The sequence below is a fragment of the Theobroma cacao genome, chromosome 2 (assembly GCF_053813885.1).
Source record: "Theobroma cacao isolate CCN51 chromosome 2, ASM5381388v1, whole genome shotgun sequence".
Lineage (NCBI taxonomy): Eukaryota > Viridiplantae > Streptophyta > Magnoliopsida > Malvales > Malvaceae > Theobroma > Theobroma cacao.
In genome coordinates this window covers 48871792-48888187 of record NC_142640.1, presented here as the reverse complement: position 1 = coordinate 48888187, position 16396 = coordinate 48871792, and the positions used below count along the sequence as shown (strand labels likewise).

General features: G+C 30.3%; 2 protein-coding genes across 2 annotated transcripts; one reads left to right on the top strand and one right to left on the bottom strand.

Annotated features, from left to right (window-relative positions):
* The first annotated feature begins 5777 nt into the window (after positions 1-5777).
* On the top strand, positions 5778-13350 carry LOC18610206 (agamous-like MADS-box protein AP1). Its single transcript, XM_007045734.3, has 8 exons — positions 5778-5962; positions 10174-10252; positions 10556-10620; positions 11112-11211; positions 11305-11346; positions 11448-11489; positions 12093-12205; positions 13166-13350. The coding sequence occupies exons 1-8, from the start codon at positions 5778-5780 to the stop codon at positions 13263-13265; spliced, it is 726 nt and encodes a 241-aa protein (XP_007045796.3). The 3' UTR covers positions 13266-13350.
* Positions 13351-13798: 448 nt separating this feature from the next.
* Positions 13799-15574, bottom strand: LOC18610205 (E3 ubiquitin-protein ligase). The gene is made up of 4 exons (XM_088803592.1): positions 15467-15574; positions 14535-14916; positions 14216-14325; positions 13799-13825 (listed from the first exon to the last, which is right to left on the bottom strand). The coding sequence occupies exons 1-4, from the start codon at positions 15572-15574 to the stop codon at positions 13799-13801; spliced, it is 627 nt and encodes a 208-aa protein (XP_088659718.1).
* Positions 15575-16396: the final 822 nt, after the last annotated feature.

Sequence of the window (16396 nt, the reverse complement as noted above, 5' to 3'; positions counted from 1 at the left end):
AAGGACCCTCCTTTGCCAAGACGTCACTTGTCAGCCATATTTTCATGCTTGACGTGAGTGAAAGGAGCATCAATATGCAAAGAGTTTAGCAATTAGCAGGTTTGAGATTTTATCCAAAATGTTGATATATTGAAATATTAACTTTTTTTTAATTAAGTTTTCGAGAAAAAGGAGATTCTAGTATAAAAATATATGTAATTACTATTAAATTAAATATTTAAATATAAATTTTAATCATTATTATATTCCTAATTATTCACTTTTTTTTTATGGAAAGCAGAAACTCTAATCTTTAGGAAATATATAGAATTAACAATCTTAAATAGCAAGCTTTAATTGCAATATATTATTCCTAATTATATTCTGTGTTATGCAAATTAGAAAAATGATGATTTGAAGAGAATGCTTTAGAGGCAAGCTTGTCGGTGAAAATTGATGCCTCAGTACAATAATAGAAGTCTGATTGATGTTACAGAATTTTAGGACCACATTGATCTCTCATTCTATACATATACATCCAATAAAAGAGGCTGATCCATCAGTCTCACTCATTTGGTCACACCCCATCAAAAGTTTTTGCTTTTTTTTTTTATTAATTACTTTTTATTTTTGGACGTAATCTTATGTGTAAATTCTTAAACTATTTGATACTTGATTTGGTTTGTTTTATTAAATACAATGATCTGATTTTTATCGTCTAATTGTTAGAGTTATTCACGAGTCGGGTTACCTGTTCGAGTTCTAAACTCGTTGGATTAGGTTTAAGCTTATTTTTTAGATATGAATTTGATTTCAAAAATATTATTTTATTATGTTCATATAAGTAATTTTTTTAGGTGAATTAAATCCAAAATATAATTTATAATATTATAAGATTAGTATAAAATTTTTATCATAAATAATAAACTTAATAAGCTTAACAAGTAAATTTTATTCTATTGCAATTAGTTATTATAATATTATATGTACGAACAAAAATTATTTTTCTTTTTTTTTCCATCATGAAGATATATTCATTAATATCACTTAAATAATTATGTAGTGAGTTCAGCCTATAAAACTTTGGGATAAAGTGCATGAACAGAGCAAAAATAACAAGCAGAGGTGCATAACAAGTGCACCATAGGCTGCTAGAGTTTTATATCATCTCCAAGGTACATAACAAGTGCACAACCCAATCATAATAACAGAGTCTTATATAGCATGTTTGGTACGAAGAATAGTTAAGCTGTTCTCTTTTTATTCTCATTTATTATTTTTTCCCTTGTTCGGTTGGTAATTGTCCTAAAGATTAGCTATCCTTCAATATTAGCTATTCTTCAAAATCAACCAAAAATCATGCTTAATTAAAATCAACTTTCCATGATATTTACTATTTCATGATTGAGGATAAAACTAAAATGCCCTTTATAAGAATTTAAAACAAAAATGTTTAATACTTTAATTATGTTATGAATATTTTTGTGAATATCCATTTATGTTATCTATATCTAGATTTGATGTAAATTAGATTGGATTAGGATTTAATTCATCTAATCTTTAAGTTTTATTTTCATCTTATAAATTCTATCAAAATAAGGGAGTTGTTTATCTATAAATAGGCTCTCTCAGTTCATTTGTAAAAACACACTTCAACAAAATCTCTTCTCTCCCCTTAAATACTTTATTTTTTCTCTTTAATTATTCTTTCAAGTTATCTTTATTTGTTCTTGTAGGTTATTTTTCATAACAAATTACAAAGTGTTAAAAATTAATATTTTAAATTTAAAAATTTAAAAATCATTAATATGTTAATATTTTAATCATATAATGTTTAAATTCTAAATAAAATAATAAAAAATTTTAAAATATTAATGGTTAACTTATTAAATTATTAATATTTTAAATTTTTAATGAAAATATAAATTAAAAATGAAAAATAAAAATAGAGAATAATATAAAATAATTATACTAAAATTTTAATAATAAATTATTAATTTTTTAAAATTTTAACATTTCAATGAAGATAAAAATTAAATGATTATAAAAGAAAAAATTTATTATTTTTGTCTTTTGGCATAAATTTTACTAAATTATATAAAGGTTATTTTGTTTTTTAAAAATAAATCTTATTATAATAAAAATTTTAAGTTTTTAATTATATATTATAAAAAATTAATATTTTAAATTTGAAAATTAATTACAATTATTAATATTTTTATAATAATAATTAAATTATAAATAAAATATTAGTATTTTAAAATATTAATGATTAAATTATAAAAATATTCATATTTAAAAATGTTAATATTTAAATTATTAATTATTAATATTTTAAATAAATTATAAAAAATCATATTTAAAAATAAAATAAATTAATCATATATTATAATAAAGAGTATTTTTGTCTTTTTATCACATTTTTTTTGTTATTCCAAAATTATTTTTACCAACCAAGTATTACATTAAGTCATAATAACAATTTCTAGATCATTCCATTCCGTCAACTAAATTATATAATAACATTTCCATTATATTTTTACCTTATTCTATTCTCATATACCACCTATTCTATTATATTTAATTATATTCTGTGAAGCAAACGTGCTAATAGAATTTTACATTAGTTATCAACCACAAAAAAGAGAAAATACAAGGAATAAATGCATGTGGGAAAGAATTATAATTATAATCAAATAACATATAACTAAAAAATAATAATATATATAAGGTTAAATTAATTATAATTATAATTAAATTAACTAGATACTTGATCTTTTTCTTGTCAATGGGGTTAGGTTTCATTGGGTGTATTATCAAAATTTGACAATCAAGCTTTAATAACACAAACAATTGGATTTTGGAAAAAGAAAAGAAAAGAGGAAATATAAATATTTGATTGGTTTCATGAACAAATAATATAATTAGCCTAAAATCATAATTATATGAAATTAATACACTTAAAAAACTTTAAAATTGCACTTAATTGGATTGATTGATTTTGCAATTCTCTACTTGAATATATATATGTGTGTGTGTATGCATACACATACAGAATTTAGCCAAATATTTAAATTGAGAGCTGACGATAAGAAGGTGCTTATTTAGTTGTTTTTGAGATACTGATTTATTGAACTGTAATAAATTGGTATTTCTTTAGAGAAGGTAATTCATTCGCTGACTCCTTAGCTAGGTATGGTGTTGATGTCTCTGCTCGTTTCTCTGCTTGGTGGTGAGCTCGTAAGGTGCTGAATGTTTCTTATGTTGCTGTCTTTCTTTATGTTCCATTGTTAGTCTTATCTTCGAGCTCTCTCTTTATGTTGATGTTTTCCTCACTATGTTGCTTCTTTTTAGTCTTTTTGTCGCAATAGGTTGTTAACTGTTGCTTGCAGAGGCTTGTACTAGTTAGCCTTTAGACTTGCATTTACTGTAGTCACAGTGATTTTAATGAAATTTTATTTTGGCTGAGTAAAAAAAAAAAAATAGTATTTTTTAAATTTTAGTACAATATTTAGACATTTCAATCATTATATTATAGAAAATTAAAAAAGAAAGATAAATTCAAGTAGACACCCTACAACTACAAGTGCGTAGGAGAGTATAAAATATGTTCAATGGATTAAATAATTTGGAATTGAATTTCAAAACTAAAATAATTAGAATATTGAGTTTCTTAAGAGGAACTCAACTGGTCCAATTGATAAATTGATTAGATTAATTCTAATAAATATTTGTCACCAAGTAAAATTTTGAGAGAGCGAAATTTAAATTTGAAAAGGAGATACATATACCTTATATTCATTCAAATTATCATGCGTAACTATTATATTTTTGTTCTTTTATTTCAGTACAATATGTGGATATTTTAATCATATTTAGGGAGATAGACACTATTTGACTATGGGTGTATCTATAGAATAGTGAAGGATGAATATAAATATGCTGATATTAATCCAATAAGTTGACTCAATTCTAACACGTAAAACATATTTTAATGTATACAATTATACTATTCTAGTTATTGGACATTAATACCATATAGTTTAAATAAAGAATAATAAATTCAATTCTATTGTTCATACCATAATGCTACTAGCCTATATGTAAAATAGAAAAGAATATCATCTATAAGTATAATAACAAATATAAACTAGAATATAAGTATAATAACAAATATAAACTAGAAGCAGAAAGAAAAAGGAAGTACATATTTTTATTTGTTAATTAATTTATTTAATATGTATTTTAGCTATAAATAGTAGGAAAAATTAAATAACATCGAAGTAAAATAAAATTTATTTATTTATCTTTGGCAAAGAATTGGTACAACAAATTTATATGCATTTATTTTTTTTTCTCAACCAATCAAGAATTTTCATTAAAATAAAAAATATTTATTTTTTTTAAATCTAAAATTCTAAATTAGGTAGGTATGGTCATTAATTTTTTTGAAACATATAAACGTTCATTTAGTTGATCAACACAAATAAATCAAGACATAACTTTATTATTGGGTACCTTATTTACTCAATACGAATAAGTAAGATTAAGGTATTTTATAATTGAGGTCGGGTAGTTATTTTAGAGTATCCATTATCCGAACTCAATTATAAATAATAATTTTTTTTTGTTATTAAATTTTTAATTATATATATTTTTGTTTATAAATTTATCTTTACTAAAATTCATTAACTTGTTATAAATATGATTTTAGACTTTAATTTATTTTTTGTGAAATAACTATAATTTATTAATTGAATTTTCATTAATAATACATATAAAAATTTATTTTAATTAGATATTTAACAAGTTTAAGTATTTAAAAGATATTGTCTAAAATATTCAAGAATGAATTTAGATAATAATTCAAATAATTTATTTAAATATTTTATTAAAGAATTGAATTCGAATTAAGATATTTCGAAAATAACATATTGTCTTACCGACCATAGACATTTTGTGGAAGAAAATAAAGAAAAAGTTGTATAGACCTAACTTTTAAGATAAACGAGGTACTTAAAAGGTATCTTATCTTATCAAAAGAAGAAAGAAAAAAAAAGAAAAGATAACTTAACGGTACCCTAGCCACATGTTATCATAACTGCTTCACTTGACTTGATGGTTTTAGTTTCACTCATATATTTTATATAAAGTAATTATTTATTTTAACTATTGTATTTAATAAACATAATTAAAATTGTAAGGAGAAAAAAAGAAAAGATCTCCGCCGTCAGCAGGAAGTGTGTGACGGTCAGGGGTTCCGTACAGCCACTGAAGATATTAGCATCTATAGGCCTATATTGGCAGGAACCTATCTAGGAGAAAAAAGAAGGAGAAGTGAAGAAAAAAAAAAGAAGAGAAAATAAATAGAAAATTGTGGAGTACCGACAGCAGACAGTAACGACTGGACAGATATGCCAACCAATGCAAAGTCGACAGCACATTCTTAAAAAAACCACTCCGGTTTTTACCGAAACCTCAAACCCACTTTCCCTAAAACCGCTTTTTATTTCTGGATTTCGGGGTTGGGTTGTTTTTAGTTGTTGGTTTGGTTTGGTGCCCTGGATTTTTCCCTACTCTATATATGTGTGCATGCTTTCACAGACAGACTTCACATTTAGCAAACTAGAGGAAGAGGGAAAAAGAAGAGGAAAGGGAATTCCTAGTTGGGTATTTTACTTGATCTTCCTACCTCCTTTTTCCAGTTTCAGAGTCTTTGTTTTTGCTTATTTCGGGGTTCACTTGGGTTTTTGCCTTTTCTTCAAGAAGAAAGGAAAGACAGAGAGAGAGAGAGAGAGATGGGGAGAGGTAGGGTTCAGTTGAAGAGGATAGAGAACAAGATCAACAGGCAAGTTACTTTTTCCAAAAGGAGAGCTGGGTTGTTGAAGAAAGCTCATGAGATCTCTGTCTTGTGCGATGCTGAGGTCGCTTTGATTGTCTTCTCTCACAAAGGGAAGCTCTTTGAATACTCCAGTGATTCCTGGTAACCATTTTCTTTTATTCTGGGTTTTTTCTTTCCCCTTCCTTTGGCCTGTTTCTGTTCTGCTTGTTAGTTTTTCTTTTAAGGCCTTTTTTTCACCCTTCAGTTTGGTGCAAACATCTTTCTTCTTCTTCTTCTCTACAAACTCTACCCAATTTATGTTCCTGTACAGGTTTCCCCTTCAAAGAAAAGAAAGACATAACATTCTTTTTCTATAGTTTTTGCATACTACTTTCCAAGATATATTCAGACCGAAAAGACATAAGATTAAACTAGGAATACACCGAGTCCTTTTCATTGTTCTTGTTCATAAGAGTCAACGAGCTGAAAATAGATATAAAACATGGTTTTTAGCTGTTCCCTGGATTTCATGCAAAGCTCACAGGCAAAAATTAAGGCATCTAACAGTTTAGCTAAAAGAAGGCCTTTAATAATATAACATGACCATATCAGTATTAGAAGTGTTTCAGGGACCCTGAACTAGCAAAAGAAGGGAAACCTTTGGGGGAAGTTTGGTCACATCTGGCATACCAAGTTATTGACCAGCGGAACAACAAGGAATTTGCTTCTTTATTTCTTTATTTTCTTCTCAGTATTTGGTTTTAGTCCGACGGTCTAACTTTCTCAAGTAGGAGGAAATACAATAATGTCTGCTTTTGCCATCTTAAAAGAAAGGTAAAAGCCATCCCTAAGTAACATTTATATTTTCTTCAAAAGAAACCTAAAGTATGCATATATTTGTCTTTTTTCTTTTTAGATTTTTTTTCTCTTGGAAAAAGGGTTAATTTGTCTTGCAATTAATAAATCAACTGAAGAACTTGCACCTTCTTGAGATCTTCTCTCCTTTTGCTACTTAATTTACTTCTTTTCTTTTTCGGTTCATCTTCTCTTCTCCAGCCCTTGGAACCTAGACCTCTGGCCTTGTAGAACTCTGATCCAGGACCTCCAAAGTCCAAACTTTAACAAGCCAAAAAGAGGGTATCTTTTTGGTAATTTGAAAAGAAAAGAGGCATTTTGCACCTTTTTTGGGAGGGGGACAAAGTGAGGGGTTTACACTTGATATCTCTAGATTCCTTCGTAGAGGAGAATCCCAGGACTGACTGGAAAAATGTAGCTTGATATCTGCCTAAACTAGAGAAAGTGGTATGAAAATATTATACTATATCTCAATGATCTGCTTTTCTTAAGTTTATCTATAGTCTTTTTGTTTAATAATATACATGTAATTTAATATTTGTAAAATTAACATTGAAACTTATATTTATAAAGTAGTGTGTCTAGTTAATTATACTCAACTTAGTTAATTGTCAAATTTCAGAAGTATTAAATATAGTTTCTTTTATTATGTTAGTTCAGTTCTTATAGTGATTGAAACTAATAATATTCAGTATTTAATTTTTCTAGTTTTCTAAATATTAAGTATTTTGATGTCAATAAATCTTCTTTTTCATCGAGCAAAAAAAAAATATATATGTTAGGGTTTTTGATCTTTGAATAAAATCTTCCAAATACAATAAACAGTTTATAATGTTGACATTTGAGCAATCAGCAAAGCTTTCTTTTTTTCTTACACTTTCTTGTATATTTATTCCAATGCATTAAAAAAGAACACAAAAATGATGAAATAATTTGTTTTAAATGGTTTATGAATTGCCTTTAAGCTGGGGAGCTATGATAAGGATTCTTTTAAAATTTTTATATCTGTGATTTTTCTTCATATATTTTATTTTATTAATAAATTATTAATTTTAAATATAAAATTTGAAGTATATATGAGTAAAATTTTTAAATATTTAATCAGATTTTAATTTAATAGAGAGAAGATAAAAGCTCAACTAATTTAATTATCCTCAATGAAAATAGGAATTATGATGGAATTGGGAGTCCATAACCAATTAAAATTCAAATTACAATATATATATATATATATATATATATATATATATATATATATATATTCATTCTCTCTGTAGTAGGGTTTCTGTTTCTTTGGGATAAATAAAAGCTCAATTATAAAAGAAAAAACTTTTGAAAAATAATAAAACTTGATATGGTTTTAATTAAGCCCAAAAAAAATGCCAACCAATATATATATATATATATATATATATATATATATATATCTATATATATGTATCCATGAATTTAAATATAAGCTTGTGCACTGTCAAATAAAACTTTTACCTATCAAACTTATTTATATTCACTAGGTGATACATAAAGCAATTTAATTGATGAAAAAGAAGGAAAAGATCATATCATTACAAGCACCCGAGCATTTGGCTCATTGATTAGTGCATGATCTTCTGCCTAAAGAGCAGAGTTCGAATCCCCCTCTCCCAATTATAAAAAAAAAAAGATCACATCATTACAAATTGAAGGTTACAAGCATGAAACTGGATAGTGTAAGAGTTAATTTTGTTGGGGGGTCTGATTTTTCTTTTTGCAAGGCTAAATCCTAGATTTTTGTGATCAAAAGAGCAATATTGACCTTTCTTTTTTATGATGCGAGGGTTTAAAGAATTTCTGTGCAGTGGCATATAATTCTCATTACATTGCAAACCAAATTGCTCAACCCATGCTGTGAAGCACCATTACCAAGGACTAAGTTATCCTGACTCAGTTCAGTGATACTCGATTAAACACGATTTGACCTCTGATTTTTTAAGTTTCCTTTTTTGAGTCTTTCAGTTTTGAAAAAAAGTTATTTTTTTTATATTTTATATAATTTTTCAATCTTCCCTTCACCATATGGACATGATTGTAATTTATATAGCTCAATCTTGCTGAAATCCCAGCCTTAATTTGTACTGAAAATGAGATGTTATATCTTTAACAAAGATAGTAAAACTCACTGGGAGTTGACTTCAGTGCTTGGATTTGCTTCCATGCTTTAATTGGGTAGAGTCCTTTAATTCCCATTAAAGGAAAAAAAAAATAGACAGAAAGAAAGAAAGAAGAAAGAGGTTTGCTTCCATGGTTTTTAGTTAATGTCAAATATTAAGCTTTGATGCTAACAAGAATATAGCTGCATGTAACAATGCAAGCATAAAATATTTATGGTACAAATCGATTGCGTTAAAAGGCAATGAAAAATATATTTTATTCAAATAAAAAGAACTGGTACATATGAACGTACACACGTATTGTATTTGAAATTCACATATGTTGGTGAATTAGCATATATAAACTTTAAGGTTGGACGTGAGACAACAATCCCTATGTGAAAATTATGACTAATGAAGGCATTTATGAATGTTAAGTTAATGTAATTATAGTCAGTGACTGGAAATTAATTAGTTAGTCATGCAACTGTTTGTGTAGTATTGATTTTAACTGTTGCACATGGATTTGGAAACTCCTTTGTATGGTCGATCGTTCATACTCCTCCATTGGGAAACTACTTTGCTGACTCTCTTGCCAAGGGAGTGAGGCGTGATCATCCTTTCATTCTGCTCTCTTAATCTTTTGGTTTCTGCCCTGTAATTTTTCTCCTTCTGCTGGTTTTGTGTTCTATCTCTGATTGATCCTGCTTCTCCCTTCTGAGCTCGATTCTGTTTTGCTCTTGTGATTTCCTTTTCTTTTTCTCCTGCCATGGGCTCGCTGGGTGGTGCTTTCTGGCTCCTTTGTTCTTGATTTGCTTTCTTTTGGTGGCTGACCCTCCTGCTTTTTGTCATCTTTGTCTCTCAAGCGGGTTTGCTTCTTGGTTTCTGCTGGTGCCTGCCGTTTCTCAGCTGTTGAGATGTGGTTTTTTTTTTCTTTTTCTTTTTTTCCTTCCTGGGTTGTTTCTGGAACGACTGGTTTTCTGATCTTTCTCCTTTGATCAGACTTTGATTACTTTGATTCTCTTTAATAAATTCTTCTGATCTTTACCATTAAAAAAAAAAAAAAAACTGTTGCACATGGCTTTGATTGATGTTTTTCTTTTGACAAATCATCAGTAGCTAATTATTGATCGTGTACTGTAATGTTGATGTTGCTTTAAGAGTGAATCTTGGTGATCTTCTCTTGCATCAACAGAAAAATATAAAGCAAAAAAAAAAAAGAGAGAATTTGTCTACTTGGTTGCATATTATGGCATGAAAAATAGTCCATTTAAATGGGTTTTTTTTAATAAAAAATATATATAAAAGATAATAAAGCTAGAACAAGTTTTACTAGAGGAGATACTGAAAAGTATGGTCCTTGATGCTAACTTTTCCTTCCTGCAACAGCATGGAGAAGATACTTGAACGCTATGAAAGGTACTCTTATGCTGAAAGACAGCTTGTCGCTACTCAGCCAGGATCTCAGGTACACCTTCCACGTCTGTTTAGTTTTGGCAGTTCTCAGTATAATTTTTTATACAGTGTCTAATAGCATTTTGACAACAAAAAAAGGATTGGGGTTGGTGAGTACATTTACAGCATTTAAATGGTAGCTGTCTCTGTAACTCCTGATTACTTTCATAGGTGTTGTTTTCTGGTACAATAATAAATGAACATGAAGCTTTAAATTAAAGTTATTGTTTTGGAAGTAGGTCAATTAACCATTAGCATTGCTAATTCATTGCATTGACAACCTGACAACCTGACAACCTGCCTCGCTACTGTGCAGGGGAACTGGACCATGGAGTATAACAGACTTAAGGCCAAGGTTGAGCTCTTGCAGAAAAATCACAGGTACCTACTTAAAACTGATTGCATGGTTGCTTTTTTTTTTATTTTTTTGAGAGGCAAAGTTAAGTTAGCATATCATAAGAGGGGTTTACAGAAAGAACCCTTCTATGGGTGACAAGCAGGGAGCTACAATGGGTGGTGTTCCCCGACAGTAGGTGCCCTGCGTATACAAAAGATGGGTCATACCTATCCTGGTTGCATTTAGGATCAGACTTGACAATTTTCTGTTTGACATCGACCCAGTGCTGATTCTTACCTAAATACAAACTCATCCCAATGCAACCAAGTTTACTGTACAAAACAGTAGTCCCTATATAAAAGTTAAACTTTACACCATATGCACAGTAGCTATACACTTTCAGCCTATGCTTTCTTGGTTGCTTAATATGCACATTATCAAAGAGAGACAATGTCCTTCTTCAAATTGCAGCTTGTGTTTAGAATTTCTTTTAGCGTATGCTTAATTAGTTGGTTGAATCTTTAAATCTGTCCAGGCACTACATGGGAGAAGATTTAGACTTTTTGAGTCTCAAGGAGCTGCAGAATTTGGAGCAGCAGCTTGATACTGCTCTTAAACACATTCGATCTAAAAAAGTATGCTTAACAGTTGTCCTTTTTTCCAGTCATAGTAGTATAATTACAGTTGTTTCTTTTCGGTTTTAGTGATGAAATTTGTGGCTCCTGCAGAACCAACTCATGTATGAGTCTATATCTGAGCTTCAGAGAAAGGTAAGGACTCTCAGAACATCACTTGCTTGCCAACATGGAGAGATCCATTACAAAAACTCTCAATCGTGTTCATATGTAATCTCTAATCATGTTTATGACAGGAGAAGGCAATACAGGAGCAAAACACCATGCTAGCAAAGCAGGTGAATTACCCTTTTCATGTTCATGATTTCATTATTATTATTATTATTATTTGCTTAATCAATCCATTTTATTTATAGATAATAGATAAACAGCTTCACAACTCATAAGTATGAGTTGGAAAATACACGTTTCTGAAAAATGAAAACGCCTAGTAATCCAATATATGAGAATATAAAGACCCTGTTAAACTTTCCTTAACTGGAAACATATCCTTAGATAAATTACAAGATACTCACCAAAACACACAACTAAAAGGCCACAATGAACCTATTATGTGGTGTATGGTGATGTTTCAGGCGTGTAAGTTCTATATCACTGGACCTATCTGGTTTAGTCGTGGTGTGCATATTCTGATCCTTTGAGACCAGTTACTATCAATAAAATGATAATTGAGCAAAAAAAAAAAAAAAAGGCCACAATGACAAGTACACCTATTCAACATACCAACTCAGTAATTGATTTACCTCCTTTACCTTAAGTAACTTATTGAAGACTGTTCCTTCCTTCTTCTACATCAAATCATTTTTAAGAGCTTGAGTGTGAAATGTCATCGTCCATCAAGTGAAACACATAACGATAAAGTAGTCTGTCTTTGCATGTAGATCAAGGAGAAGGAGAAGACTGTTGCGCAGCAGTCTCAGTGGGGGCAGCAAGGCCATGGCCTCAACACATCACCCTTTCTGCTGCCACAGCCACATCCTTGTTTGAATATTAGGTAAACATCTCTTTAAGCCATTTGATACTAGTGCAGCATCACTCTTTAAAAGTTTCATAAACATAGATTTTGTTCCATTCTTACAAATGTTACTAAGATATGAATTTGAATGATAGTGGACCTCCGCTCTATAAATTCATATCCCTTTTATTTGGAAGACTTTTTGTTTGACTAAACTGGTCATCTCAACGCTAAATCTACATTCTATTTCAGAGAATGTAACCATCTCTTGGCTGTAACGAGCAGTCTAGGTCATAGGATAAATGATATATTTTTAACATGATGGAAAAATTGAGAATAATCATCGGTGATGTTATGTTTGTGCATAACTTTAGAGAAGTTTTTGCTCTTATATGCTCTTTTACTAAAATTTGAGATTGATGGGGTTGAAACGATTCATGCGTGGCAGTAATTTTGACCCGAATTTTGATATTTTGTTTAGAAAGTGCCAAGCTATGGGATGCAGTCCGGTGTTTGATGACTTTTTTCAGTCTGATATTAGGATTTTTCATATCAAGTGTTCTTACTTGTATCAATTGAAAACATTCTATTTCAGAGTCTACAACCATTCTCCTTAGTATGGGGCTATATACTTAATTTTTATTTTAACTGAAAGGGTAGAAGAAGGTTATTTTTTTTCTTAGCAAATCAAATATTTCATTAATAGTGAATATAATTACAATTACTACTCAAAGAGAGAGCAGTAGCACCGACTGTTAAACAGATTAAAACAAGATGACTCTTGTCAAAAAAAGTCCCCACATCATAAAACAGAAAATAAGTAGAGGAAGGCTATTAGTTTATGATTCACCCAACAAAAGTAGAATATGGTTGTTTTGTAACTCTAAACTGTGTTTGTCTCTGATAATTTTGGAAAATGTAGGTTGTCTGCAAAGTGGGTATAACTTGGGTAAAAAATTGATTTACTTACTGGTTTTAATTTCTACTTATACCATGCAGTGGAACATACCAGGAAGAAGCACCAGAGATGAGGAGGAATGAACTTGAGCTTACCCTTGAACCTATCTATTCGTGCAATCTGGGATGCTTTGCTGCATGAATTGTAGTACGATATAAGAATGCTTGTTGTTGCCCGCCGCTAAAGAATATGGACATAGATGCATTATGGTTAAACAAAAAAAAAAAAAAAAGAAAAAGCATGAGAAGGATAAATTGTTTGAAACTCATGCGTTTTATGTCTGTTTGATTTGACATATCTATTCTGATGATAAGTATATATTTGGATCTTGGATTTCTCATATATTTTAAATCCAGTTGTTGCCTTTGTTGTTCCATTTCATAACAAGACTTTCCATTGCAGCTATAGAGTTAATGGACTGATATATAGTGAGTACACATTAAAAGTATATCAAACAAGAGCTTATCACAAGGAAATTTGTCTGTCAATTTTTTCTTTCTTTAATAATAATAATAATAAAGAATAAGCATATGCTTCTTGCAATGGTACATACAACCTGTAGTTCTTTCTCATCAATTTTGAACAAGGGGAAAACTTTTAATAAACTAATTCCAAAATCATCTGTTCATGATCTTCGATCGGCTTTTGGATGTCTCATGTGTAATCCAATGTTGTCAAGCTGCTTCATGAAATTCCATCACCTAGAAAATCAATACATAATCAGTCAGATGCTCCAAGAAAATGCCAATACAATGAATGAGCTGTGAAATGAGATAATCTTCAAAACATAATATGATGGAAAACTTGGTAATTGAACCCAATCAGGACATGAAACTTCAGACCAAAATATGGCACTAGAAGCATAGAATCCCCATCACAACTTAAATTGTTCACCTATCACATGAAGAGCTGATAGCTCCTGTTTAGCCGTTTGCTTCTTGATGTTTGAAGAATGACATGTTGGATTAGTTCTTGATGGTTTTATGCATGATAATTTGACAGTTTGGTTTACATAGCTAATAGTTGTCAGGACTCAGAACAACTGTTAAATCTTAAGGAAAAAGGATCAAAGCGTATAAGAAATAAATTACCATGCCACAGATTGGACAGTTTTCTGATCTCTCCATCCACTCATATATGCAACCAAGGTGGTAACTATGGGAACATCGAAGAACTATCCTTGGGTTGTCAGGGATGTACTCTGCAATAAAAAAGAATGGGAGAAATTAACAGAGGGTAGTGAATCCAAGTAGGCCAATATACTTTAAAGCCACATTTACTTGATTTATAAGCTGGTTGCGAATCAGCAATCTTATCCAAATTAATGTCAGATTTCATAATTAGGGTGAAAAAGACAAATGCATTCTTAAAGCTAGTCAAGAATATGTTACTAGATTCAAAAAGTTTTACCTTCAAGACATGTGGGACAAACATCATCTTCCGATTCTTCACAGGCACGAGCAACTTCAGCTTCAGATTTCTCAGATGAGAACTTCAATTGTGGCTCTGAACAGCATGCTGTTGATATCCCTTCGCATTGAAGCTCAGCTGATTCGTTTCCTTTACTAGCATGTTCCAGGTCAATTACTTGGTTATTCTTGTGTTCTCTAACTTGTCCATCCTGTTGCTGACTGGGGCGTGTGGCATCAGCAGCAAAATGCAAGGGTCTTGGAGGAGTTGTGGCAGTGTCAAGCTGTATATCGTCGGATGCAACATCAAAACTCAAAGGGGATGCCACTTGAGCAGTTGAAACGGGGGCATCCGATTGCCCATTGCCGAATAGTTCTGTATGCTGCTTAACAATTTCACAAGTCAGGAGACTAACGATGCCTTATAGCAAATTGCTCGTATCAGAAACCAATTGTGCATAAATCATATCCAAGTTTAAGTAGTAATGCTAATTCCTTTCGAGGCCACCAAGGCTAATATAAAATTCTGCTTCTTATGTTCTCGTTCATGGTTACTTACTGGTACCAGTTAACTTAAAAGAAAAAAACACTCAAGCATACTCAATATCACCTCATATTACCACCATGCCTATGCAGAGAACATCACCCCTCTATCCACCCCAAATTTGGCAAGAACATCTCGGTTATGGTTACTTATCATGAGAATCAAGCTACATTTACCTACTGGTCGAAATGTTTTCATGGTACCTAGGTAATAATGGTCAAGGAAAAGACATCAAGAAAGTTACAGTCATGGTAACCGCATCGAAAGATTGCATTGATACTTGCTAGAAACAATAATCAAGCAAGCTAAAAAAGACATAGAGATCAGAATACGAATGGCCTGCTTTCCTCCATTGAACAAGGGAGAGCACATTGAATTTGACATTATACCTTGCGCACTAAGGTACGGATGATGCGTTTGAGACTGCTACGAATATGAGAAGTTGGAATCTCGTCTTCATGATCCCTGATGTGGATACAACAACAGATAATTGCCATGCTAAAGCTTTAGTTTCTACTTCAATTTCAACCTGAAAAAGAATCACTATTACAACTTGATTAGAGAAAAAAAATGGAATGCATCCCTAGCAATTCTGTCAATAATGGCATATAATTAATTAAGTTGATTAAAAACAATATAGGAATGAAAACCGAGTCGTCTATTTTTTTACTAAGTCAAAGGTTTTATTAAGCAACTCAAAGGTTATAAAGCTAGAATAAAGAACCGTTATGATACAAAAAAGATTAACATATTAACATAACCGTAATGATAAATCTTCACACATTTAATACGAAAAAAAATCTGAAATTAAATTGATCTAACTAGTACGAGGTCTTCAAATAGGCAGCAATTGAAAAGAGATCATCAATAACTTATTTAACAATATATGATCATTAAAAAAAACCATCTTCGTCAATAAGATCGAAGGAAACTTAACCAACAAAAATGAAAAAACTCTATAATAAAATCCCATCCTCTTTCATTATACTATGATATTGCAATAGAAAATTATGTAAAATGAAAATCCAATACCTTAAAATCCAAGATACAGTTTAAAACAAAGGAAAAGAGTGATCAACTGGAAATTACTACTGATATTGATAAGCACCCAACAACTTGGTACATTCAAAGAAGAAAACAACAAAGGTAATTAGACCCTAAGCAGGGATTTAACTGTTAATAATAATATAAAAGAAGAAGAAGATGATGTTGTCGTTCAACTTGGACTAAGAGGAAAACAAAGGATTCCAAAGAGAGCACTTTTTTTCGGCGTAAGATAAAACGAAGGGTTTTCGTATCCTAAGCTGCGCAGGATTCTT

What these genes read in the sequence shown, in the direction of transcription:
- LOC18610206 (XM_007045734.3), top strand. Translation starts at nt 5,778, where the DNA reads ATGGGGAGAGGTAGGGTTCAGTTGAAGAGGATAGAGAACAAGATCAAC. An exon ending in CTCTTGCAGAAAAATCACAG is followed by an intron (nt 10,621 to 11,111) that starts GTACCTACTTAA and finishes AAATCTGTCCAG; the next exon opens with GCACTACATGGGAGAAGATT. An exon ending in AACACATTCGATCTAAAAAA is followed by an intron (nt 11,212 to 11,304) that starts GTATGCTTAACA and finishes TGGCTCCTGCAG; the next exon opens with AACCAACTCATGTATGAGTC.
- LOC18610205 (XM_088803592.1), bottom strand. Translation starts at nt 15,574, where the DNA reads ATGGCAATTATCTGTTGTTGTATCCACATCAGGGATCATGAAGACGAG. An exon ending in TCCGTACCTTAGTGCGCAAG is followed by an intron (nt 14,917 to 15,466) that starts GTATAATGTCAA and finishes ATTGTTAAGCAG; the next exon opens with CATACAGAACTATTCGGCAA. An exon ending in ACTGTCCAATCTGTGGCATG is followed by an intron (nt 13,826 to 14,215) that starts GTAATTTATTTC and finishes TTGATTTTCTAG; the next exon opens with GTGATGGAATTTCATGAAGC.